General features: G+C 44.1%; 1 protein-coding gene across 1 annotated transcript in view; it reads left to right on the top strand.

Annotated features, from left to right (window-relative positions):
* The first annotated feature begins 5591 nt into the window (after positions 1 to 5591).
* LOC106600993 (synaptic vesicle membrane protein VAT-1 homolog) overlaps positions 5592 to 27455 on the top strand; it is a 41533-nt gene continuing 19669 nt past the window's right edge. The window contains exons 1-2 of the mRNA XM_014192825.2: positions 5592 to 6334; positions 13105 to 13312. Of these exons, the coding sequence (XP_014048300.2) occupies positions 5915 to 6334; positions 13105 to 13312 (628 nt within the window). The 5' untranslated portion in view covers positions 5592 to 5914. The remainder of the gene's footprint in view (positions 6335 to 13104; positions 13313 to 27455) is intronic.

Genomic DNA, 27455 nt, shown 5'->3' with positions numbered 1-27455 from the left:
GGGTCAGAAGTTTACATACACTAAGTTGACTGTGCCTTTAAACAGCTTGGAAAATTGCAGAATATGATGTAATGGCTTTAGAAGCTTCTGATAGGCTAATTGACATAATTTGAGTCAATTGGAAGTGTACCTGTGGATGTATTTCAAGGGTTACCTTCAAACTCAGTGCATATTTGCTTGACATAATGGGAAAATCAAAATAAATCAGCCCATGCCTCAGAGAAAAAAATTGTAGACCTCCACATGTCTGGTTCATCCTTGTGAGCAATTTCCAAATGCCTGAAGGTACCACGTTCATCTGTACAAACAATAGTACACAAGTATAAACACCATGGGACCACGCAGTCGTCATACCGCTCAAGAAGGAGACACGTTCTGTCTCCTAGAGATGAACGTACTTTGGTTCGAAAAGTGCAAATCATTCCCAGAACAACAGCAAAGGACCTTGTGAAGATGCTGGAGGAAACAGGCACAAAAGTATCTATATCCACAGTAAAATGAGTCCTATATCGACATTACCTGAAAGGCCGCTCAGCAAGGAAGAAACCACTGCTCCAAAACCGCCATAAAAAAGCCAGACTGCGGTTTGCAACTACACATGGGGACAAATATTGTACTTTTTTGAGAAATGTCCTCTGGTCTGATGAAACAAAAATATACTGCTCAAAAAAATAAAGGGAACACTTAAACAACACAATGTAACTCCAAGTCAATCACACTTCTGTGAAATCAAACTGTCCACTTAGGGAGCAACACTTATTGACAATAAATTCCACATGCTGTTGTGCAAATGGAATAGACAACAGGTGGAAATTATAGGCAATTAGCAAGACACCCCCAATAAATGAGTTGTTCGGTAGGTGGTGACCACAGTCCACTTCTCAGTTCTTATGCTTCCTGGCTGATGTTTTGGTCAATTTTGAATGCTGGCGGTGATTTCACTCTAGTGGTAGCATGAGACGGAGTCTACAACCCACACAAGTGGCTCAGGTAGTGCAGCTCATCCAGGACGGCACATCAATGCGAGCTGTGGCAAGAAGGTTTGCTGTGTCTGTCAGCGTAGGTTCCAGAGCATGGAGGCACTACCAGGAGACAGGCCAGTACATCAGGAGACGTGGAGGAGGCCGTAGGAGGGCAACAACCCAGCAGCAGGACCGCTACCTCCGCCTTTGTGCAAGGAGGAGCAGGAGGAGCACTGCCAGAGCCCTGCAAAATGACCTCCAGCAGGCCACAAATGTGCATGTGTCTGCTTAAACGGTCAGAAACAGACTCCATGAGGGTGGTATGAGGGCCCGACGTCCACAGGTGGGGGTTGTGCTTACAGCCCAACACCGTGCAGGACGTTTGGCATTTGCCAGAGAACACCAAGATTGGCAAATTCGCCACTGGCGCCCTGTGCTCTTCACAGATGAAGCAGGTTCACACTGAGCACGTGACAGACGTGACAGAGTCTGGAGACGCCGTGGAGAACGTTCTGCTGCCTGCAACATCCTCCAGCATGACCGGTTTGGCGGTGGGTCAGTCATGGTGTGGGGTGGCATTTCTTTGGGGGGCCGCACAGCCCTCCATGTGCTCGCCAGAGGTAACCTGACTGCCATTAGGTACCGAGATGAGATCCTCAGACCCCTTGTGAGACCATATGCTGGTGCGGTTGGCCCTGGGTTCCTCCTAATGCAAGACAATGCTAGACCTCATGTGGCTGGAGTGAGTCAGCAGTTCCTGCAAGAGGAAGGCATTGGTGCTATGGACTGGTCCGCCCGTTCCCCAGACCTGAATCCAATTGAGCACATCTGGGACATCATGTCTCGCTCCATCCACCAACGCCACGTTGCACCACAGACTGTCCAGGAGTTGGTGGATGCTTTAGTCCAGGTCTGGGAGGAGATCCCTCAGGAGACCATCCGCCACCTCATCAGGAGCATGCCCAGGCGTTGTAGGGAGGTCATACAGGCACGCGGAGGCCACACACACTACTGAGCCTCATTTTGACTTGTTTTAAGGACATTACATCAAAGTTGGATCAGCCTGTAGTGTGGTTTTCCACTTTAATTTTGAGTGTGACTCCAAATCCAGACCTCCATGGGTTGATAAATTGGATTTCCATTGATTATTTTTGTGTGATTTTGTTGTCAGCACATTCAACTATGTAAAGAAAAAAGTATTTAATAAGATTATTTCTTTCATTCAGATCTAGGATGTGTTGTTTAAGTGTTCCCTTTATTTTTTTGAGCAGTGTAGAATAGTTTGTCCATAATGACCATCGTTATGTTTGTAGGAAAAAGGGGAAAGCTTGCAAGCCGAAGAACACCATCCCAACCGTGAAGCATGGGGGTGGCAGCGTCATGTTGTGGGGGTGCTTTGCTGCAGGGGGGACTGATGCACTTCACAAAACAGATGGCATCATGAGGGAGGAAAATTACGTGGACATATTGAAGCAACATCTCAAGACATCAGTCAGGAAGTTAAAGCTTGGTGTCAAATGGGTCTTCCAAATGGACATTGACCCCAAGCATAATTCCAAAGTTGTGGCAAAATGGCTTAAGGACAACAAAGTCAAGGTATTGGAGTGGCCATCACAAAGGCCTGATCCTATAGAACATTTGTTGGCAGAACTGAAAAAGCGTGTGTGAGCAAGGAGGCCTACAAACCTGACTCAGTTACACCAGCTCTGTCAGGAGGAATGGGCCAAAATTCACCCAACTTATTGTAGGAAGCTTGTGGAAGGCTACCCGAAACGTTTGACCCAAGTTAAACTTCTTATGGATCAGCTAGCGTCCCACCTTGACAACTTCCGGTGAAATTGCAGAGCGCCATTTAACTTTCATGAAATCACAAGTGCAATACATCTAAATAAAGCTTAACTTGATGTTAATCCAGCCGCCATGTCAGAATTCAAAAAAGCTTTACGGCGAAAGCAAACCATGCAACTATCTGAGGACAACGCTCAGTACACAAAACATTACAAACAGTTAGCAGCCAACTAGATTAGTCACAAAAGTCAGAAATAGCAATATAATTAATCACTTACCTTTGATGATCTTCATATGGTTGCACTCACAAGACTCCCAGTTACACAATAAATGTTTGTTTTGTTCGATAAAGTCCCTCTTTATATCCTAAAACCTCTCATTTTGTTGGCGCGTTTTGTTCAGTAATCCAATGGCTCAAATGCGGTCACAAAAGGCAGACAAAAATTCCAAATAGTATCTGTAAAGTTCATAGAAACATGTCAAATGATGTTTATAATCAATCCACAGGTTGTTTTTCGCCTAAATAATCGATAATATTTCAGCTGGATAATAGCGTTGTCAATATAAAAGAAAAACAATGAAAGGCGCGCTCTCGGAATTGAGCACCAAACAGGTTGGGGACTTTCCACTGGCCTCTCATTGAAACTGCTCATTCTCCCTAATTTTTCAGAATAAAGGCCTGAAACAATGTCTAAAGACAGTTCACAGCTAGTGGAAGCCATAGGGAACACAATCTGGGTCATAACCATTTATATGGTGGCTAGGCTTTCAATGGAAAAACACCCATTTCAAAATAATAGCACTTCCGGGATGGATTTTCCTCAGGTTTTCGCCTGCCATTTCAGTTCTGTTATACTATTTTAACAGTTTTGGAAACTTTAGAGTGTTTTCTATCCAAATCTATTATATGCATATCCTAGCTTCTGGGCCTGAGTAGCAGGCGGTTTACTTTGGGCACGCTTTTCATCCAAAATTCCGAATGCTGCCCCCTATCCTAAAAAAGTTAATCAATTTAAAGGCAATGCTACCAAATACTAATTGAGCGTATGTAAACTTCTGATCCACTGGGAATGTGATGAAAGAAATAAAAGCTGAAAGAAATCATTCTCTTTACTATTATTTTGACATTTCACATTCTTAAAATAAAGTGGTGATCCTAACTGACCTAAGACAGGGAATTTTTACTAGGATTAAATGTCAGGAATTGTGAAAAACTGAGTTTAAATGTATTTGGCTAAGGTGTATGTAAACTTCCGACTTCAACTGTAAATATTGATACCCTTTACTCAGTACTTTGTTGAAGCACCTTTGGCAATGATTACAGCCTCTTCTTGGGTATGACGCTACAAGCTTGGCACACCTGTATTTGGGGGGTTTCCCCCATTCTTCTCTTCTTCTTCTCATATCCTCCCAAACTCTGTCAGGTTGGATGGGGAGCGTTGCTACACAGCTATTTTCAGGTCTCTCCAGAGATGTTAGATCGGGTTCAAGTCTGGGCTTTGGCTAGGCACTCAAGGACATTCAGAGACTTGTCCCGAAGCCACTCCTGCGTTGTCTTGGCTGTGTGCTTAGGGTCGTTGTGCTGTTGGAAGGTGAACCTTCACCGCAGTCTGAGGTTTTGAGCCCTCTGGAGCAGGTTTTCATCAAGGATTTCTCTTTACTTTGCTCCGTTCATCTTTTCCTGATTGCTCAGTTTGGCCGGGCAGCCAGAGTCTTGGTGGTTCTTGGGGACCTTCAATGCTGCAGAAATGTTTTGGTGCCCTTCCCCAGATCTGTGCCTCGACACAATCCTGTCACGGAGCTCAACGGACAATTCCTTCGACCTCACGGATTGGTTTTTGCTCTGTCATGCACTGTCAACTATGGGACCTTATATAGACAGGTGTGTTGCCTTTCCAAATCATGTCCAATCAATTGAATTCACCACAGCTGGACTCCAAGTTGTAGAAACATCTCAAGGATGTTCAATGGAAACAGGATGCACCTGAGCTCAATTTTGAGTCTCATAGCAAAGGGTTTGAATACTTATGTGAATAAGGTATTTCTGTTTTTTTATTTTTAATACATTTGCAAAACTTTATAAAAACCTGTTTTTGCTTTATCATTATGGGGTATTGTATGTAGATTCATGAGGAAAAACGTGTATTTAATCCATTTTAGAATAAGGCTGTAACGTAACAAAATGTGGAAAAGGTCAAAGGGTCTGAATATTTTCTGAATGCACTGTATGTAATAGTAATTAACCATTAAGGTAGGGGGGAACATGTATGACAGCCAGGCACTTGTATTTGCAATGTAAGTAGTAAGGCTTTCACAAGGTATTATATCTATTAGGCATGTATTCAGTAATCGTCTTTATCTAATACATGTGTTTATTCATTCACAACTAGAATGTTGCTGGGCCCAGCACAGGCAGTGTGGTCCCATGTTCTTCTGATATCAGGGCTGTGGGAAATGATGCTAGGCTTAGCAGAGACAGCTCAGAGTTGAGTATATTGGAGGAAAGAAGAAAACAGAGACACAGATGTACTGCCAGTTCCTTAAAATGGTGGCTCTATATGTAATAGCAATTAACACATAGGAGTGACAGACAAACGCAAAGACAGACAGAGTGACAACAGATGAGAACAAGAACAAGAAGCACAGACAGTACAGTAAAGGTTGAGAAATGTTATACTATAGTTGCTTATGTTATTTTACATTAGCATTACTGCGGGGGGATGTGGGCTGGTGTGAAATGACAGTGCTGAATTTTTGTCCCAGTCCGCCCCTGGCTATGCCGAAACGTATATAGGCGGACACAGTCAGTTTGTCTATAAAAATCCACTTGTCGTTTCTCCTCCTCAGTAACTCCGCTCTCCGGGTTTTCTAACTTGCCTCCTTCTCGTCCCACTCACACACACTGTCAGAGCGCGGAGTTGACAACCTCTGGCCACTGTAGCCGTTGCGAGGCAGCCTGCTCTTTACTCAGCTGAAGCTCTCATTGACTCGGGTCTGTGTCCTCATGCAAGGCTGCTGAAGAAGCTCTGAGAATCAGGTTTTCTTCTCTCTTTGCTCCTGACTCACTCAGATCGGACTCATCAACACTTCATTACAGCAAAGCAAGAGGATAAAAGTGAACGTTAAATTTCAAGACTTGTCACTGTCTACTAATACTCTTCACAATGTCTGGCGATGATGCACCTGCTCAGCAGCAAAACGCCGAGGAAACAAAGCAAGATAATAAACCCAGCGAGGAGCCGAAAGCTGAGTCCAAGCCGGAGTCCCCACCAGTCAGTTCCACCGATGCGGCTGCCACACCGGCGGCGACCGAGAAGGTCCCCGAGGAAGAGCAGTTCACCTACCGCTCTCTGGTCCTTTCCGGCTACGGGGGCTATGATAAGGTGAAACTGCAGGTGAAGAAGGGGAAGCCGGCACTCAAGGCCGGAGAAGTCATGGTGCGGGTCAAGGCATGCGGGCTGAACTTTGCCGACCTGCTGGCCCGGCAGGGTCTGTACGACCGGCTTCCGTCCCCACCTGTCACGCCAGGGATGGAGTGCTCCGGGGAGATCGAGGCTGTGGGAGAAGAGGTGACGGATAGAAAAGTAAGCGCGCCACATCCTCTCCGCTCTCTCCTCTCCATCTCTCTCACTTCACCTGCTTCTGAAGCCTCTGTCTTAGAAATGATTTAGCTTACTCGTATGATTGCCTAGTAAACCTGGTAATTTGGCAATTTCCATGAACAATAATATGTTGTCGGATACTTTGTTCCAAAGAAAGCACATTTGGTTAACTCATTTCTTGAGGTATTTGGGTTCATATCAGGATGCTGTTTGATTTAGGGCGTGTCCGTCTTTGCTATTGATTTGAATTGACAATTCCGTCTCACATGTGTTCATGTTAGTCATCTATTACCAGCATCACCATCGTCATCACCACATTCAACACTAAAAGCCCAGACCAATACATTTGAATATTAATGTAATCTGATTTCAGAATAAGACTGTCTATTTGTCCAAAGTCTCAAAATGACCAGAGAGTTGGAACAATGATAGCCCACAAGAATAATGTAGCCTAATTTCGCTGCTAAATGCTTTGGAGGATTATTGCAAGCCCAGTCACTGGTGCGTAAATGGAGAGCATAGCAGCAGAGTAGTCACTCAATCTTCTGAGTGGAAAGTTACATGCCAAGGAGTGCATTTGTTTTTTTTATGATTCCAGCAAAGGACCCAATTGTTAAATTGGCAGTGAGTTCAATGAAGCCAGCGCCGCTTGTCTGCCGACAATAAAAATGAGTTGCTTTGCGCACGGGAGATTGACAGCTCCAAATTGTGAGTCGCGCCATCCGCTAGACAGCTAACCAGCAGAAAGGCATGTAGCACTCGGTTCTGTGGATTTGGAGAGATTACAATGCTATCTCTACGTTTAGGGGATAGAAAATTCGAGATAATGAAACCTTTTGAAAAACATTCTGCTTCTGGCACTTTAGAGCACCGTTTCGGGGATAGGAGGGAGATGGGGGGGGGGCGGCGACTCCACGCAGTAGTGACACGGTTGCCTTTGTTACGGAGAGCGACAGTGGCTCACGCACTAAGCGAACGGAAAGGGCGAGGCGCAAGACCAGGAGAAGCCGAACATTTAAATGATTACTCGCGATCTTTGTCAACAGACATGTCTTTGGGAAAGTCACAAATCACCAACCATTCAATCTTCAGATTTTTTATCGATTTGAAATTAATATTGCTATATTCTGCATACAACGCCCATTAAACAGCATCTATTTTTTGGGTATACACGGAGCATACCAAACATTAGGAACACCTTCCTAATATTGAGTTGCACCCCCCTTGCCCTCAGCACAGCCTCAGTTCGTGGAGGTATAGACTCTGCAAGGTGTCGAAAGGGTGTCGAAACGGTTCCACAGGGATGCTGGTCCATGTTGACTCTAATGCTTTCCACAGTTATGTCAAGGTGGCTGGATGTGCTTTGGGTGGTGGACCATTCTTGATACACACGGGAAACCTTTGAGCATGAAAAACCCAGGAGTGCAGTTCTTGACACAAACCAGTCCGCCTGGCACTTACTACCATACCCCATTCATAGGCACTTAAATCTTTTGTCTTGCCTTTTCACCCTCTGAATGGCACACACACACAATTCATGTCTCAATTGTCTCAAGGCTTAAAAACCCTTCTTCAACCTGACTCCTCCCCTTCATCTACCCTGATTGAAGTGGATTTAACAGGTGACATCAATAAGGGATCATAGCTTTCACCTGGATTCACCTGGTCAGTCTGTGTCGTGGATAGAGCAGGTGTTCTTAATGTTTTGTACACTCAGTGTATTTCCGTACCATTAATATTTTGAAAGGACTGTGTTATTTTGCTTATCTGCTTATCTATCGTATATCTTCACATGAATCCATTGCCATATAATCAGCATTACTTGTATGATAATAACATCGCCCATGCATTGATCATTCCAGGCTACCTCTCCTTGTTTGAATAGTGTGATGAGTCATGTTTTACTGCCAGTTATATTACTGATGGCAAGGCAACACCAACCACATCCTTTCAATGGAGCTAATAGCAACATATTGTGCACAACGACCCTTTAAATCTGTTCATTTTATAACAATATGACAATTTAGATATATAGTAGCCTAGAGATATTGTTGCTATATTATTTGAACCTGAGACCGAACACCATCACAGATAAAACTCTATGACAAAACCACAATGTTCACTAAGCACAAAGACTTGATGTATATTCATTGCTATTTTTACAACACCAATCATATGTTCTGATGTTATAACCCTGCTGTAAACCTTTATTGCTCTTAAACAATTGATTAACCTTACATTACAAAACTCATTGACATGAAGACAAATTGACCCAGGTCTAGACTAATTAAAATAAGAACACTCTGCAATTGTTGCATTTGGACCAAGTACAAAACAGAAGGTGCCAGATCAGTCTAAGTCTGCGTCCCAATGGCACCCAATTCTCTATATAATGCCCAGAGTCCCTGGTCAAAAGTAGTGCACTATATAGAGGATAGGGTGTCATTTGGGACATACACTAATAAGATCAGTGCACCTCTTTCTCAGCAGGGAGGGGTCGTGTCCCTGAAATCCACTGGACCTGAAGATCCGTAGGGATAAGATGAGCTTATAGAAGCGTCTATATACCAGAGTTATTGGGTCTGTGTCGGTCTTTGACAGCATAATATATGATATGACCCACGTCCTATTATATACTTCCCTGGCCTCACTGCACTTTGTTATTCATGCAGATTGGATTAGAAGGTCACACACACAAAACACTAACACACTGCAGTCCCCATACTACCCCTACCTTCCCCCAACTCCCTAAATTAAGAGCCAATCTTCCTAATGGATAGAGATCTCTGTGTTTTGGCAGGAGGGAGCTCACAGGGAATGTGCTGACCTTAGTTGCAGTCACTTTATTTGGGAGGCTCTCTCTCTCACTCACTCACTCACTCACTCACTCACTCACTCACTCACTCACTCACTCACTCACTCACTCACTCACTCACTCACTCACTCACTCACTCACTCACTCACTCACTCACTCACTCACACACTCACACACTCACACACTCTCTCTCTCTCTCTCACTCTCTCTCACTCTCTCTCTCTCTCTCTCTCTCTCTCTCTCTCTCTCTCTCTCTCTCTCTCTCTCTCACATACACGCTGAGTCTGCAGTGACACAGTGACTGGAAGTAGGTTAATACTAAAGTGACATCACCCCGAATAACCGCACGAGCAGTGCGGGGAAAGAGCGAGTAAGTGACAAAAAGAGGGAAATATCCAAATTACACTCTATTACTCATGACTGACAATCCTCAATCAGCACTTTTTTCACTAAACCCTTTCCTTTTTTGAGAGTATAAGCTTTAGCTGAGCTCTGGTAGGATCTAACTCATATGTTCTCAATTATCTCCCTCCGGCCCACATTGTCAGTCTGGTATTTCCTCCGTCCCTCCTACCTCGCTCCGTTCCGTCCCTCTTGTCCTCCTTTTCACTACAGATGGGAAGCACACTCGTAGCATGCATTTTGCACAGTCTGTCTTGATAGTCGGCCATAAACAACAAAGGGAGGAGAGAATCAGACGCCTGAGGAGGTGTGGTATATGGCCAATATACCACGGCTAAGGGCTGTTCTTATGCACGATGCAACGCGGAGTGCCTGAATACAGCCCTTAGTCGTGGTATATAGGCCATATACCACAAACCCCCGACGTGCCTTATTGCTATTAGAAACTGGTTACCAGCGTAGTTAGAGCAGTATAAATAAATGTTTTGTCATACCTGTGGTACACGGTCTGATATACCATGGCTGTCAGCCATTCAGCTTTCAGAGCTCAAACCGTCCAGTTTATAACAACTATTATAACCTTGGAATGTTGAGCAAAACCACGGGTATGACAAAGCATGTGTTTTTAATGCTCTAATTGCGTTGGTAACCAGTTTCTAATAGCAATAAGGCATCTCGGAGGTTTGTGGTATATGGCCAGTATACCACGGCTAAGGACTGTATTCAGGCACTCTGCATTGAGTTGTGCGTAAGAACAGCTCTTAGCCGTGGTATACTGGCCACATACCACACTCTCTCGGGCCTTATTGCTTAATTATAACACTGCCGAAAGCACACACACACACACTCAAAAAACCTCAACAGAACCGAGAGGCACCAAGAACGACAACACAGAAATACGACGTCTGTATGTCTCCGAGTTTGTTACCGTGAACAGTTCTAGCCTATCAGTAACAAGACTTGCTATTGCAGCACCGTAGTCATGGTAACAGCTGCAATGGCAGAAATAGCAGGTAGAAAGCACAGATTATAGGTCAAACTCAAGGTAGGTTCCATCCGTGAACAGGGCGGGGCCGTGATCCTGACACATATAATGCTCCATGGATGACCCTCTCAGTCTCACACGGTTCACACATCAGCAGAGTAAAGGGTTTATCACAGTCCAAAACGTGTCGGTGTACGCACAGTGGCGTTCTAGAATATTGGACTGTTGGCCTTTCGGACTTTGAAAGTTCCAACACAGCTCAAGCAATTTCTCCAACTCTCAACACATTCAAATGAATAGAGGAAGCGTGCCGGAGACGCGTTCGTTGAGAATTATGGGGAAGTGCGCATTCGGGCTGTGTGTCAACCGTGGAGGGTGTTCTCAGAGCCGTGTGGCTATGTCACAATGGGACGCCTATGATTTACGCTTAACAATGTTAGACGACAACACTGCTGACACAACACAGTAGGATGAATACATTGTCCTTTGTCCTTTAATCTAACCAAGGCTCCATGAGAACATTAAGGAGCCATACTGAGTTCACAGCTACTCCTCCAGTTGAGACTAGAATCCATGACCTAACCAATTGGGGGCAAAAGTTGATGAGATCGTCAAACCACATAACCTCTGACTTGTAGCCCACATACCCCCAAACCTGAATCACTAGTTGATAAAGGCCAGTGGTGTACAGCAGCTGACTACAAGGCTCTTTGAGAAGCTCCCCCTCATACACTGTGTGGTGACTTCATTGGAGACTGGAGAGTCAAGGGGGGGGGACATGAGAGAAGTAGGAGGGGGGGTAACACTAACGAGTGCTGTGATAGACAAGTCACAAGGAGGACTTTGGCCAAGAGTGTGTTTGAGTGGGAGTATGTTCTGTGTATGTGTGTGTTGTTCTTCTCGTGTGTGTGTGTGTGTGTGTGTGTGTGTGTGTGTGTGTGTGTGTGTGTGTGTGTGTGTGTGTGTGTGTGTGTGTGCATGTGTTTGTGTGACGGTGACTCACATGCCTCACATGGGCACACAATACATGCCGATGCAGTTGAATGTGAGGGTTGAGTCATCAGCGTGTTTCCTGCTAGGCTCCAACGCCTCCGCCTATTGATCCTACCTGCCATACTGGAGCGCCAATTAACAGACTGAGGGCAATGAGTTTCACTACAGACACAGGGAGATGGAGAGAAGGACAGGCAGAGGGAAAGAAAGAGAGAGCGAAAGATGAAGACTGATAGAAAAGGAGTGAAAGAGAGAAAGAGGAAGGACTCAAAACGCATCAGCTTGAGACGGGGGATATAAAGAGAGGGAGAGTGAATGAGAGGGAAGAGGGAGATCTCTCTAATTGGAGTGGATAGACAGACAGCGAGGCGCATCGCTCCCTCCAGACCATTAGAGAGGCCCAGGGCGGGCGGGAGGATGGTGGGGAGGCTGGGGCGGGAGGAGTGGGTTTGTTCCCAGGAGGAGAGAGCTTGTCTTGTGCTCAACCATGGAGAAGAATCTGGCAGGGCCGCTGATGAGTGGAGAGTGGCCAGGGGAGAAGATGGGACCCATTGTCCTGTCTCAGTGATGAGGAAGAGGGGAAACGGGCAACTCCTCGCACAGGGCCCATGGAGGGAGGTGGAGAGAGGGAGATGGAGAAAGGGAGACGGGAGGAGGGAGGGAGATTAAAAAAGCGGGGGTAAAGGAGATACTGTACAAGACAGAGTGAGACAGAGAGAGAGAGACAATCAAAAGAGATACTGAAGGAGTGAGAGGGAGAGACAGCGAGGAAGAGTGACAGGTTGAGGGAAAGGGAGAGGAGTCGAACGAGGGAAGGAAGGAGTCAGATGGATGTAGAGGTGGGGTGGAGAAGGGAGGAGGAAGAAAACAGGAAGAATGTTAGAATGCAGTGGTGGGCTCTGTTTCCTGTGTCCCTGGTGTTTCCCTCCCTGATTGGCCAGTCCCTCGGCAGGGGGGGAAGTTTACAATGGGGCTCTTCCTCCTGGACAGACAGGAGAGGGTCGGAGGTTCCTGCTGCTCTGATAAGCCCGAATGGGGACACGGCGCCCAAAATGACAAGCAGGGGAGAGGAGGGGAGGGGGGTTGAGGTGATAAGGAGGGAGGTGATAATTGTCAGAGAGAGAAAAGTAGCAGTGGGGGCTAATGCCAGATCATGTTATGATGTTGACTGTATGATCCTATATAACAAACAACAAATTACAAAATAACTAACGCCACAGTCATTTTCATTGTGAACCTTAGATTTGTAAAATTCCCCCAACACCAAACCACAAAACAGCTGATCCCCTGCTTTCCATAAACATAGCCACTTGTAACTTGTGAACTAAATGGCATGTCTACAGTAGATATACACTAGTTAGGGTTGCAAAATCCCACTAACTTTACCCACATTCCCAGGTTTTCTCCAAATCCTGTTTGGATCCAGGATTTCCTGCCTATTCCCTCCTGATTCTGTAAATCTTCCAACCAGGATTCTTGGAAACCCTGGGAATTGTCAGAAATGTACTGGGATTTTGCAACCTTATAGTAAACCATGACTCTTTTCTGTCCATGCAGGTGGGTGACAAGGTGCTGGTGCTGAACCGCTGTGGGCTGTGGCAGGAGGTGGCCGTGGTGCCCGCTACCCACACGTTCCTCATCCCAGAGGGAATGACTTTTGAAGAAGCCGCCGCCCTCCCCGTCAACTACATCACCGCCTACATGATGCTGTTTGACTTTGGCAACCTGAGGCCCAACCAGAGCATCCTCATTCACTCTGCTGCAGGTAGGAACCAATCACCATAGACACCTGGGTAGGTAGGAACCAATCACCATAAACACTGTGTAAGTAGGAACCAATCGCCGTCACTGGTATAGGGACAGAACATAAAACAAGACACACACCCCATAAAATTAAATCATGAGTGACCCATAGAATTAGAGGAAGTACTACTGTAATTGTAATCCAGTGACACACTTATTATAAACTGGGTGGTTTGAGCCCTGAATTCTGATTGGCTGAAAGCCATGGTATATCAGACCGTATTCCACAGGTATGACAACATTTGTAGTTTTACAGTTCTAATTACGTTGGTAACCAGTTTATAATAGCAATAAGACTCCTCGGGGGGTTGTGATATATGGCCAATATACGGGCTGTGTCCAGGCACTCCGCGTTGTGTCGTGCATAGTGCCTGGACATGGCCCTTAGCCGTGGTATATTGGCCATATACCACACCTCCTCTGGCCTTATTGCTTACGTATACACCTGCAGGCCAGCAGGGGGGTCTCTGTCATTCAAAGGAACAAAAATGCATACATTGTAAATATGAATACATTCCTTGGGAAAACACAGTGATAAGTCTTGAATGGTGTATAGTGCTAAACCCATACTCCAGTCCAGGTCAAGAATGTTGTGTACTATGAACACAAGGAAATGCATCACTCTGTATTGTTCCATAGCTCCTGTCTATGATTGTGTATTATAACTATGTGAATTACGAGAAGGAGTGGTATTGCAGATACTACGTAAGAGTACTGCAAATACTACTTAAGATCCAACCCTGTGTATGTCAGTACTTAGTATAGTAGAGAAGTGGTGAGAGTTGGGGTTGGAGGAGCACCTGTCACCTGGCTTTGGGGGTCATAGTGCACTGTATGGGGTGGAGGAATGGGGGAGTGAGGGGGTGTAAGCACCTGGGTATGGGTGTGTTGAGGTTTTGAGTGTTTTTGAGCGTAAGAGAGTGAGTGTCTCGGTTGTGTGTCAAGGACAAGGCCAGCTGATCAAAATGGAAGACAGTTTGTTTTTTATTCTTCCTGTGCATACAGTACATGCATGTGTGCAGCGTGCATCTGTTATGTGTCAACACATTAAAATGACGTCATCATTTCCTCAATCAAAGTTTGTACCGACAGATGTAGCCTATTGAATGTCATTGTAGAATAGGCCTATGTATAAAATGCATCCTCCAATTGCAACTTCTGCCTACTGGTATGCCCACACAATGTTCTATTTGTAATACCCTCAAACACCAAGATGGGCATACCTCATTTCAAAATAGGCCATCATCACTGTCAATCGTGAATGATAATTCTTCACGTTTTACCGGTGAAACGTCCAAACTGCGTATATGCAAATGAATCATTATGTGATCTTGCGAGACATTGATTCAGCTTTTATCCAAGCATCATTATGAGAAGTGCTAATATCTTATTTGTAATAATAACAAGTGATGACCAGGACTATTAGGCGTAGGTAACATATCTTGATGAGTGTTATTTTAAGTGATTGGACAGCCCTTCCTGGTGCTGAAAGGACAGCGCCAGAATCGCGTTATGATGTTAAAGAAGTTGAACCAATTTGTGTTGCTGAAGGATAGCTCTGTCATTCGGCCAGTTCAGGAACAGACAATAATTTGCAGTATAGCCTAATAAGCCTATGACTACGTGGGATAGCTATTTGTAGGCTATAGCCAAATCTAAATATAAATACATCATTGCACTGTTTGCGAGGAGAGCTTTGGTTGCGAGTAGGCATTTCATTGTATTGTGTAGCTTACACTACACTGTATCATAAATCAACTTTTATTTGATTAGCTTGAACACATGGTTACAATATACCATATTACAGAATAAAAGAAAACAGAGAGGTGAACTATTCATAGAATTTATTTGCATAGATTAACATGCTATCAAATCAATTGACCAATTAGTGAACATAAATCATTACTACGTAGAAATGCAGGAAATTCATTTTAAAACAGCCATAAAATCAATCTTTTGGTGTTGTGTATTCATGCATCTCAATAAACTATAACCTAAATGCATTATTGCCTCCAACTTGGCCCAATTCACGTTTATAATTGCCCACCCTGACATACCAAGCTAGAGCTGCGTCGGTCTCAACCAATAACCAATATAGTCTAAATATCCCAAGCAGGGCTACAACAACTTCCAGAGAGGGTCAGGCTCCTTGGGCTTTGCGGTGGCAACTCTGTTTTGGGTGTCCTCGGCGGAACGGTGTCACCGTAACCAAGGGGTCACATCATTTTGGGTTCCACTGCGCAAGAGGTCCGTGGAGTTTTATGAACGTCATCGCAGACACACAGTAAATTTGGATCCTACATCTCAATGTAACTCCCTGTCACATTACGCTGAGCTGCCGGGATTGAGATATCTACTGTATGTTCAACGTTCTGATTGGCCAAAGTGGTATACATACAGTTGAAGTCGGAAGTTTACATACACTTGGGTTGGAGTCATTAAAACTCGTTTTTCAACCACTCCTCAAATTTCTTGTTAACAAACTATAGTTTTGGCAAGTCGGTTAGGACATCTACTTTGTGCATGACACAAGTCATTTTTCCAATAATTGCTTACAGACAGATTATTGCACTTATAATTCACTGTATCACAATTCCAGTGGGTCAGAAGTTTACATACACTAAGTTGACTAAACAACTTGGAAAATTCCAGAAAACGATGTGATGGCTTTAGAAGTTTCTGATAGGCTAATTGACGTCATTTGAGTCAATTGGAAGGTGTACCTGTGGATGTATTTCAAGGCCTACCTTCAAACTCAGTGTCTCTTTGCTTGACATCATGGGGAAATCAAAAGAAATCTGCCAAGACATCAGAAAAAAATTGTAGACCTCCACACGTCTGGTTCATCCTTGGGAGCAATTTCCAAACACCTGAAGGTACCACATTCGTCTGTACGAACAATAGCACGCAAGTATAAAGACGCAGCCGCCATACCGCTCAGGAAGGAAACACATTCTGTCTCCTAGAGATGAACATACTTTGGTGTGAAAAGTGCAAATCAATCCTAGAACAACAGCAAAGGAGCTTGTGAAGATGCTGGAGGAAACAGGTACAAAAGTATCTATATCCACAGTAAAACAAGTCCTATATCGACATAACTTGAAAGGCTGCTCAGCAAGGAAGAAGTCACCGCTCCAAAACCACCATAAAAAAGCCAGACTACGGTTTGCAACTGCACATGGGGACAAAGATGGGAATTTTTTTAAATGTCCTCTGGTCTGATGAAACAAAAATAGAACTGTTTGGCCATAACGACCATTGTTATGTTTGGAGGAAAAAGGGGGAGGCTTGCAAGCCAAAGAACATCATCCCAACCGTGAAGCACGGGGTGGCAGCATCATGTTGTGGGGGTGCTTTGCTGCAGGAGGGACTGGTGAACTTCACAAAATAAATGGCATCATGAGGGAAGAAAATGATGTGGATATATTGAAGCAACATCTCAAGACATCATTCAGGAAGTTAAAGCTTGGTCGCAAATGGGTCTTCCAAATGGACAATGACCCCAAGCATACTTCCAAAGTGGCCATCACAAAGCCCTGACCTCAAACCTATATAACATTTGTGGGCAGAACTGAAAAAGTGTGTGCGAACAAGGAGGCATAGAAACCGGACTCATTTACACCAGCTCTGTCAGGAGGAATGGGCCAAAATTCACTCAACTTATTGTATGAAGCTTGTGGAAGGCTACCCGTAACGCTTGACCCAAGTTGAACAATTTAAAGGCAGTGCTACCAAATACTAATTGAGCGTATGACCCACTGGGAATGTGATGAAAGAAATAAAAGCTGAAAGAAATCATTCTCTCTACAATTATTTTGACATTTCACATTCTTAACATAAAGTGGTAATCCTAACTGACCTAAGACAGGGAATTTTTACTAGGATTAAATGTCAGGAATTGTTAACAAAAACTGAGTTTAAATGTATTTGGCTAAGGTGTATGTAAACCTCCGACTTCAACTGTATTTACAGTATTTGGTTTGTCATTCTATCGTTTTTAATGGAATTTGAGGTAATTCAATTTAATTTATTTAGAATATATTCATATATTTTTCCAATAAATAGTTTTACCAGCTCTGTGTATTCTCAAATCTCTGATTCAGAGGGGTTGGGTTAAATGCAGAAGACACATTTCGGTTGAATGCATTCAGTTGTGCAACTGACTAGGTATCCCCTTTCCCTTTCCCTCCCCCGCGCTCCGGCAGCACTACACCCCTGTGTTTGGGACAGTATGTGGGTTGACATGGTTATGAGAAGCACAGATGAATTATGCATCTGTATATGTTAGAGAGGAACCACGTCACTCTACTCAGTGCAGGTGTGTATGCCCCTTGAATGGAACACAATCATTACGAGATGGAGTATGAGATTCATGTACTACTGTAATATACACAAGTGTGTTTCAGAGCTAGCAGAGGCTAATGAGTCAGGCTAATCACTCAGTTAAAGGTCTCTGTGGAATTCACAGGTGTTTGCTTACATTCCTATTATTTAGCTGATGTCATTCATCAACTTGGACCTTGGAGACTTGATGTAGAAGTGGAACTCAGTTTGCCTGGGGTTTTGTGCACTGTAAGAGTGTATGGTTTCCCTAGGAGGGGGGCGTACAACACTAAGTGTTCCCCTTGGTCTGGTAGAGTGTAGTGTAGTCCCGAATGGCACCCCAATCCCTATATAGTGCATTACCCTTTACCAGAACCTATATAGGGAATTGTATTCAGTTTCGGACACAGTCTATACAGGTCTGGACCTCTGGTTTCTCATGGCTCCCAGCTGTCTGTAAGGACATAAGGATTAGAACAAAGGATTACTGAATCCATAACAGAAACATTGCCTAACAGCCTCTTTTCCTGAAGAAAAATTATTCTTCGCTCTTTCTTTATTTTTGAAATCTCTCAAACTACACACACCCACTCAGGGTCATGAAACAATCTATACATGTATCTTTTCTTCACTGTTTGTAAAGGCAATTTAGTTGCAAATGCAGTTATTGTGTTTGTAACAGAAAGGCAGTACGTACACTAGCTGCAGCAGCAGTGGTACTTTTATATGCATTTCTTTTGAGTAAACACATTTAGGCCCTATTCCCACTATGAGAGATGAAGGAGAGTCTGAGGACCGGAGTGGGGAACGAGATCTACTTTTCAATTCACATTACATCCTTCCCTTACCTTTTGTTGTGGTTGGCTATGTGACATTCTTGGTCCACCGCTCAAATTGACCGTAAATATCACAGTAACCACTAGCTAGTAAGCAAAAAGTATTCAACAATCCGGGCAATTTTTTTTCTAAAACATATGACAATATTGAATAACGCAACCAAACCATATATGCAACAATCCATAGGCATGTGCAGAGAATAAAAGGGTTTATTTTCTTGTCCGTATGTAACACAAGGGATATGAACAGGGTCTCCTTGTCTTAGACCTTTAGACCAAAATTCCCTCTTTGACTGAGGGCACTCAGGGCAGACACTGGTTTGGAAGTTTACAGGCGGGGCTACCTCATCATGGGACCATGACCGCCTCATGTCTGCTACATTCACCCCCCTTTGACCTCCTCTATGAGAGACCGCCCCACGTTGGGCGCCATTGTAACGATATAAACCTGGGGCCCGTATCCACAAAGCATCTCAGAAAATATCCTAGGAATCCTGATAAAACGCAAAAATAACTCCCAGCTCAGTGTTTTAAGATGATGTTAAGACACTGCTCAGACAAACTCTGAGCAAGGAGTAAAATAAACTCATAAAACCTTCTCAGCTGGTAATCATGACAGTTTGAGGAACCGCAAAGGAAAGATAGTAATGACGCTCAATGACATTGTTGCAAATGATGGGGAATAACCAATCGTAATGAGGCATCGCCAGTTATTAACTCTATCGCACACTTCAGACAGCCACGGTGAATGTGACTGTAAATCAAATGTTACAACGGTAAAGCGCTTGATATAATTTAACCTGACACGATCACTTCTCTTCATTTTCACCTTATATGTTAGCATGCATAACCTTTTTTTATCCAATTCTAATGGTTGTTAAAAGCTGCATTTTTACAGTATTACCGTTAAATCAACACACTCGTCACTCACATTTAACAACTCTAAATCGCATTGGCACAGTCGGTCTCAAGTCTCTTGTCGATAATGTTGCAAACAACGTTGCATACAACGTTTGAAAGGACTATCATTTTCATCGAACACAATCAAAGTTAACATAAGTCCTAGATGCCTTCAATTGCCTAATTTATAGGCATGCCCAATTTAGGCATCTTTTTTTTAACAATGTGATAATGCTCTTCAAAGGGATAACTTGAAATAACATAATGTAGGTAATTAAATAAATCGGAAGAAAAACATGTTTATTTATTAGCCTATTTGTTATAAGTATATAAGTGTCACGGTTGCCGTAGGTTAAAGCGGACCAAGACGCAGCAGGGAAATGTGCACTCATCTTCTTTATATTTAAACGGACAAAGAAGGTAAACCAAAATAAATACGTACACAACAAGAACACAACGACTAATAACAGGCCGGTAAGGCAACAAAGCTATACCTAGCACAATCTCCCACTAAAACAAACACATACCTATATATAGGACTCTCAATCAGAGGCAAGTAGAAAACACCTGCCTCCAATTGAGAGTCCAATCCCCAATAAACTAAACATAGAAATATAAAGAACTAGACTAAACATAGAAATACATTAACATAGACCAGTGCCCAAAACCCAGAATAATAAATCAAATACACCACTAAACACACAACCACCCCGAACCACATAAAACAAATACCCTCTGCCACGTCCTGACCAAACTATAATAACAAAATAACTCCTATTACTGGGCAGGACGTGACAATAAGCATATGATGTGAAATAGGCCTCGTGAAATCAATGAATATCTAGATTATTTATGGGTTGATTATAAAGAATTATCAAAACATTATTTGGATAACTCCAAAACAATTGCATATGGCACAGGAACCACTGACTCACTACATTTTTCTATTATCAAGACAGCTGCTGGTAACTCTTAATGGGTTAGGAAAGCTCATGAGGTGTCCTAAATATCTGTCGACTAGGTGTGACTCTTATGACTAGAGGCTTAATGCATAGCTTTTATTTTTACCCATAAGAATAGGAATATAATGTCTCTATTCTCAGCACTTACAACCACGGGTTTCCCACAGGATCAACCAACATCTTAGACCATTAGACCAAGCCTGCAGTCCAAACACGCTCTTTTTACCCCATCAGGCCTTGCGCTAGCTACTTTTCCTTAGGGGAATCCCCGTCGAAACAGGATGGAGTTTGATTGCCATCTTAAGTGGAGGTCCAATTCATTAACATTGCCCCCTAGGCCCTCGATTTAGCTTGAGGGAGCGAGTGGAGAACTTTGATCACTTGTGGGATTGATATGATCCACAATTCAATACAAACTGTATTCATGTGTCTAATTTAAGTGTCAAATGAAATCAAATTTAAGCATTTTCGGCATGTGAGACAAAATTATGACGCTAGCTTGCAAAAAAATATATATAGATGACATTGATTTAAGCATTGGCAAATGGGAATGATGTTCAAATTAGCTTAGTCTCGTAGTGAGGAGCCTATAAAATGTAGCTAGCTAATAAACACATTTTGGGGAATTCAGAATGTACTGGAATAAATGACAAAACTATAAATCTAGCTAGCCAGCTATAGAGGGTAGACACTGGTTTTGAAGTTCGCAGGCGAGGCTACTTCATCACGTGACCATGACCGACTCATGTCTGCTACATGTACACATTAAAGTGCTGACAATACACAACTAACTCAAGTAACATTAGCATATCAATAATGAATGTTTACCCCTCCCATACGAATATAAATGACAGTAGCGTTATCATACAGTGTCATTCATATTATAATATAGGCTACACAGCTAGCTAGGTAACGTTAGCTAGCAAGCTAGCTAGCTAAACAAAATAATTTCTGCATCCTCACATAAACATGCTGGCTGTAGCTACTATATGCTGACGATTAGCTGAACCATAGCTAGATAGTGTAACGCTAAGAGCTCCTAACTACCATATTAAAGTTACCTTAGAACAAACCAGGCTTCATTTGATCAATATCATGGAAGTCATTATATGAGGTAAAGGCAAATTGCGACTGAAAATGTTGATCATTTCCTAGGGAATAGCTTCTTGCCTGGACCTCAGTGCAGTCAAGCAACAACAACAAAAATACACTGTTGAGATATAATGCTACGGTGACAATTTCAGAATGTAACAGGCTGTTACTACAATTTCAGGTACAAATTCAATAAAACAAGTAAATAAAATAAGGACATTAAAATGTTTACTGTACGAGTGTTGGCTTAACGAGACAATTCTGTTTACACTGCCCTTCTTAGCGGGGGCAACTGTCAGGCAAGTGTCGTGCACTACCTCCGGTTGAGACATGACAAGTTCGCAAGTTTACATTGCAGCATATATGTAGCCGGGGGTATTTTTGCAAAACCTCTAGTAAGTGTGAAGACTTTATTAGTACACATCCACCCTTGTTTGGTCCCTAGCTAACACCTCTGGTTGGTTGGTTCATGTGGCCTCCTCCCCCTCACATGGTGGTGGAGGGTGTTGGGCAATGATGTTGCTGCAGCCCAAGAGTCTGTCAGAGCACGTCTCTGATTTTAAACTCTAGATTAGTGTCAGATATCAAACATTGTGTGTGTGTGTGTGTGTGTGTGTGTGTGTGTGTGTGTGTGTGTGTGTGTGTGTGTGTGTGTGTGTGTGTGTGTGTGTGTGTGTGTGTGTGTGTGTGTGTGTGTGTGTGTGTGTGTGTGTGTGGTGTGTGCACAACCACAGTAATGGTACGTGCATGCTTTTTTATTAGTGTGGTTGTGTGTGAGTGGATGCCTGTCTTGCTCTTGCACCGGTGAGATTAAAAACACAACCAGCTATTTGAATCATATCTCTAACCTACAGTTTACACGTATGTACAGAACTTCAGTGTATCCGGATGCATGTCTTTAATAGTGAACACAGACAGCTTTTTAATAAGATTCAGTGACAGCTATAGTATATTAAAACAGTGGGTGGTACTGCATGAGGACACAAGGAGCCATTTCTCATATCCAATCTCAGGGTATGTCCAGACAGATATGATTTAATTGTCTGTCATTTTTACTCGCAGTAAATCAATATATAGATCAACGGCCAGCTTCTTATCGTAGCGACCGCAGAGTCATTGTTTGATTAGCAATCTTCTGCTTCCGCTGTCATCAGTCTCTTCATCAATGTTACTCGGTTTCTTCCCTCTTATCGGCCTGTGGTGCCGTAGAGCCATGCTGGTGAATGAGAGACTACTAGAGCTCTGTCTATGGCTCTATGTGGCTCTATGGTGGTGCTGCCTGGTGTTTTCAACAGGCTGCTAACTTGTTGGCTCCCACTGTGAGGACCCAGGCAGAGAGGTGTCTAGCTCATTGCCTGCAGCAGCAGCACCACCCTCCACCCACCTCATGACAAGGAAAGATACTGTATGTCCTCTCCAGCATAATTGCCACTGTCAATGTTTTAGCTCTCTGGAGATTATTACATAGGCCTTCTCTGTCCTTGTACCCAAGAGAAGAGAACTCAGCTAAGGAGACCAAAGTCAAAGGTAAACCTCAACCGTACCTCTGTCATAGAGTTTAGTACAGAGACTCAGAGAGAGAGAGAGAGAGCTCTGTAGAGAGAGATAAAGAGGTTCCCCTGGTGTGTCAGTGTCATGGCTGTGTGTGAACCGTGAATCGTTGACTGACCCCAGCTGCCTCTCTCTCTCGTGGGCCTGTGGGCCGGCCGTTCCCGTCCCCTCTCCCCAAACAATGGCATGTTGTTCTCCTACCATCCCGCCCTCTCTGTCCGCTGGGCTCGCACATCTGCATCCTCCTGTCCTTCACCTCCCCTCCTCCCCCCTCCACATGACCCCGACCGGGGAGGCTCCTCATGACCATGGCGTATCAGTGCTCGATACCTCGTCATTGGGGAGTGTGCATACATTCCCCCCTTTGTTTTCTCCAGAGGGACAGGGCAAGGGAAGGAGTGCAGTGACATTTGGATGTGTTTGGGAGGGGGGGCAAGAGCCTTTTCCTGCGACCTCTCCCTGAACTGGACCCTGTGTTTATGGATTAGGTCTGGCCAGCAGCCCTGCATGCCACCATGCCCACTAACACACACACACACACTAACACACACGCGCGTGTACACACATACATACACACTTGACTGGGCCTAGGCCTGAGTGGTCTGACTAACATTACCTTGTATCAACAGAGAGAGAGAGGAGAGGAGAGGAGGGGAGAGAAAGAAAGAAAGAAAGAAAGAAAGAAAGAAAGAAAGAAAGAAAGAAAGAAAGAAAGAAAGAAAGAAAGAAAGAAAGAAAGAAAGAAAGAAAGAAAGAAAGAAAGAAAAGAGATTGAGTGAAGACGATAATGGAAGAGAAGAGAAAGAGGTGACAGAGTATAGAGAAAGTACAGAGATGTTGATGTTACCTGCTCACTCTACACTCTTAGAAAAAGGGTTCCAGAAGGGTTATTCAGCCGTCCCCACAGGAGAACCCTTTTTGGGTCCAGGTAGAACCCTCTGTTGCAAGGTTTCTACATGGAACCCAAAGAGGTTCTACCTGGAACCAAAAAGGGTTCTTCAAAGGGTTCTCCTATGGGGACAGCCGAAACGTTTTAGGTTCTAGAAAGCACCTTTTTTTCTAAGAATGTAAGATATCACTCAATATGAGAGACAGACAGAATATCACTTTGTTAGTTTGTCCTACAATTTCAGTCAAATCACATCTCTATTTCAGCATATCCTTTAGCAGTCTACAATGACTCCCCACTGTCTGACTACCCTGTGCTGTAGGTCTTATCCTAGTTCAGTGAATGCTAATAAGGGCTGTGTTGGAGAGGAGAGTGCTGGTTGTGTTTGTTCTCTGGGCCTAGCTGGCTGGCTGGCATCATACCCAGACGCAGATCAGCTGCACTGATAGCACAGGGAAACCAGGGCATGCAGCCTCCCCTCCGCTCCAACCTCCAACCCACCCTCCAATCAGAATACGCTCTCACTCACAACCCCTGCCTTATGACCCCATTCAGCTTAAGCCCCCCCCCCCCCACACACACACACACAGGTGTGTCTGTCTGTACATTTCAGTTGGTATTTATTTTTCTACAATGTGAGTTTGTGTTAGGAAGAATGTGTTTGTTTGTGCATGGCTATCAGTGGGTTTCATGATAACATGTCTGTTTGTGTTTGTGTGTACAATGAGTGTATGTGTGTGTTAGTGTCTCTGTGTGCGTTAGCATTGTGTGAATTCTCACTCAGGAAATCGCAGGTTCTGCCTTCTCACACAGGATGTGTTTTGAATTCACTCACCCAGTCACTAAAAATGTGCATCCTATACGTGATACAAAGAGGAACCTACCATACGAGAAAGCATATTAAAACAGTCAGCGAGTTCACAGCTACACAGAGCAGGGAAAACACTATGTTATGTAACACAGTCATCTCTCCTTATAGCAGACACAGACACACACCCAATGCCGTTTTATGCTCACACACTCATGTAAGCCTCATGTAAGATTTGCACAACAACAGCAAGAAACATTGCTCAATCATGTCCGACTTGATGATCTTGTTCGCCGTCCCTTTGGTTACGAAGGATTCTTGGGTTTATGGTTTTATTCCATTCTTTGTCAGCCACAGGCACCGCAGGCTAATGATAGGGTGTGGGAGAGGGTAAGCTTGGAGAGTGGAGACACAGAGAATGACATGGGGCAGACAGCATGGAACCCTGACGTGACATGAGCGGCCTCACATCTCTCCGTGATTAGCATGAGCACGTGTGCTAGCTAGTGTTATCATTGCTAGCACCATAGGGCCCACACCTATAACCACAACCAGGCCTTTTTAGGCTAGAAGTTACAGTAAGCACGGTCTGAGGTGTGTTAGCTTCTCCGTTTGAGTTATGCTAAGAAACTAGCTCTCTATGAGGAAGTGGCCTAGCAAGCTTACCTCTTAAGCACCGTTCACACGAATGTGGTCAGTGTGTGGATGACTGTGAGAAAGGCCTGTGTGCACTGACTGTACTATGGTACAAGTATGTACAGTAGTAGGAGGTTTGCGTATCCTCCTTCCCTTTGGGAAATCTCAACAACATTTAGTGGCCCCACCCTCTCCTCAAGTTGAACTCTGGGTGTGGACACACATCATACTGGACTACATAGTAATGTTAACTCCACAGTGTTTAGGACAACATTCCTCTTCACTCTAGAAGAGCATGTTATTGAGACCCAGAGTGTATTTGGTGCCAGAATCTGTGTGTGTGTATGTGTGTGTGTGTAAAGAGATAGGAGTCCACTATGTATGCTGTTCCTCCCTACACACCCTGGTCAGTAAACGAGAGACAGAGGGTGAAAACTATGCTTTTGACAGGCCCTGTAATTTTCTCAGTTAAACCAATTCAATTGAATCCCAGGCCGAACGAATGGAATTAGGCGCGGGAATTTGCTCAAGTTGCCATCTTTGCACAGACAATGGTTTAGTGTTCAGGCAACGGGTTAGTGTTCAGGGGACGACCTCGCGTCACATTGCCAGGAGAATGAAGGGAAGAAAAAAAGGAAGATAAGGACTGGAAAGAGAGACAGATTGCCCTAGTCCACATTTACAGCAGATGAGAGAGAGATAAAGGGGGCAACTGAAAGGGGGCACTGACGGGAGAGAGGGAGAAGGTGACAGGGAATCTGTGAGAATTTAGTGAAAAATACCAAGAAAGCAATGTGAACCAAAACAATGGCTTGATGATGGGTTAACTGTTTAATCTGAGCACATATTAGTGATGATTAGCGGATATGAACAGACTTTTCATCCAGACTGTTCCCGTCTGCAGTCTCCCTCCTACCTCAGCTTATCTCTCGCTCTCTCTGTGTGTTGAGGGGGGGGGGGGCTCTTGGCAGTGCTGGCCTGGGTCTTGTGATGGTGGATCAGTCACAAGACGGGCAGACTGGCCCTGGCTCTCTGGTTCTCAGGGGGATCCAGCCAGAAACAGGTGCCCCTTCCTCCCTTTCTAACACAGGTGGATGAGTGGGACAGAGTGGTTAGGAGACATAGGCAGGCACCAACTCTAAATATCAAAACTCTGTCCTACCCCGACAGCCTAAACACTTCATATTGACCATACACATTACTAGTTTGCAATATCAAAGTATATGTGTGAGCAGAAGTCTATGTGGCTTTTCTTTTTGTGGCATCCTTCAGGGTAAGCAATTTCTCATCTCTCCACCTTCACACCAACGTACACACTCATCTACTCCCAGCTGGCTCTAGGTAAGTCGTTATGTGGTGATTGGGTGGGTGTTACTGGCTGATCTGTCACATATTACCCCTGGATGAGCTTCTGATTGCCACCAAATGCCTCCTGTTTTGCCTGGAGGAAAAACAGCCAATGAAACAAAATGGCTCCTTTGCTCAGTCGTCGCCGCCAATTTGGCCTGGGTTTCCCTGGCAACGCAAACTTGGTTTCTCTCTGAGGACAGAACGACAGGGAGAGATAGTTCTAGCTGTTAGGAGGCAGGCTGACTCACTGACACTGCCATCCAACAGAAACACCGTTGCTCTTGTTATTTCATTAAGTTCTTGATTGCGTTCCAAATGATACCCTCTTCCCTACACAGTGCACTACTTTTGACCAAAGCCATATTGGCCCTGATCAAAACTAGTGCGCTACTTAGGGAATACGGTGTCATTTGGGAAGCAGACCTTCTCTCTTTTTCCTCGCCAGGCTTGAATACAGTGAGAAATGTCTATTGAGTTCCCATAGGCTCAAGGTCTCTTCAGAGCAGAGCCAGGAGGGAATTGGTCTCGTTCTAGTTTATTTTCTTTGTCAGTGTCAAAGGAGAGAGGAGGTCAGCCTGTACGACTTAGCAACCAGCGACTGCAATAGATGAAAATATACCTTCTCCTTGGTTACTTTTGTCTCTGTCTTCTCAAGCTTATGGTGTGTGAGTGAGTGTGACCAAGACGGTGGACCACAACTCCCATCCCAACATGTTGCTGGTGATAACCACGGTCAACCACAGCAGTTTATATATGCT

Source organism: Salmo salar, chromosome ssa03, assembly GCF_905237065.1.
Source record: "Salmo salar chromosome ssa03, Ssal_v3.1, whole genome shotgun sequence".
NCBI lineage: Eukaryota > Metazoa > Chordata > Actinopteri > Salmoniformes > Salmonidae > Salmo > Salmo salar.
This window is presented reverse-complemented; position numbering and strand designations above follow the sequence as displayed.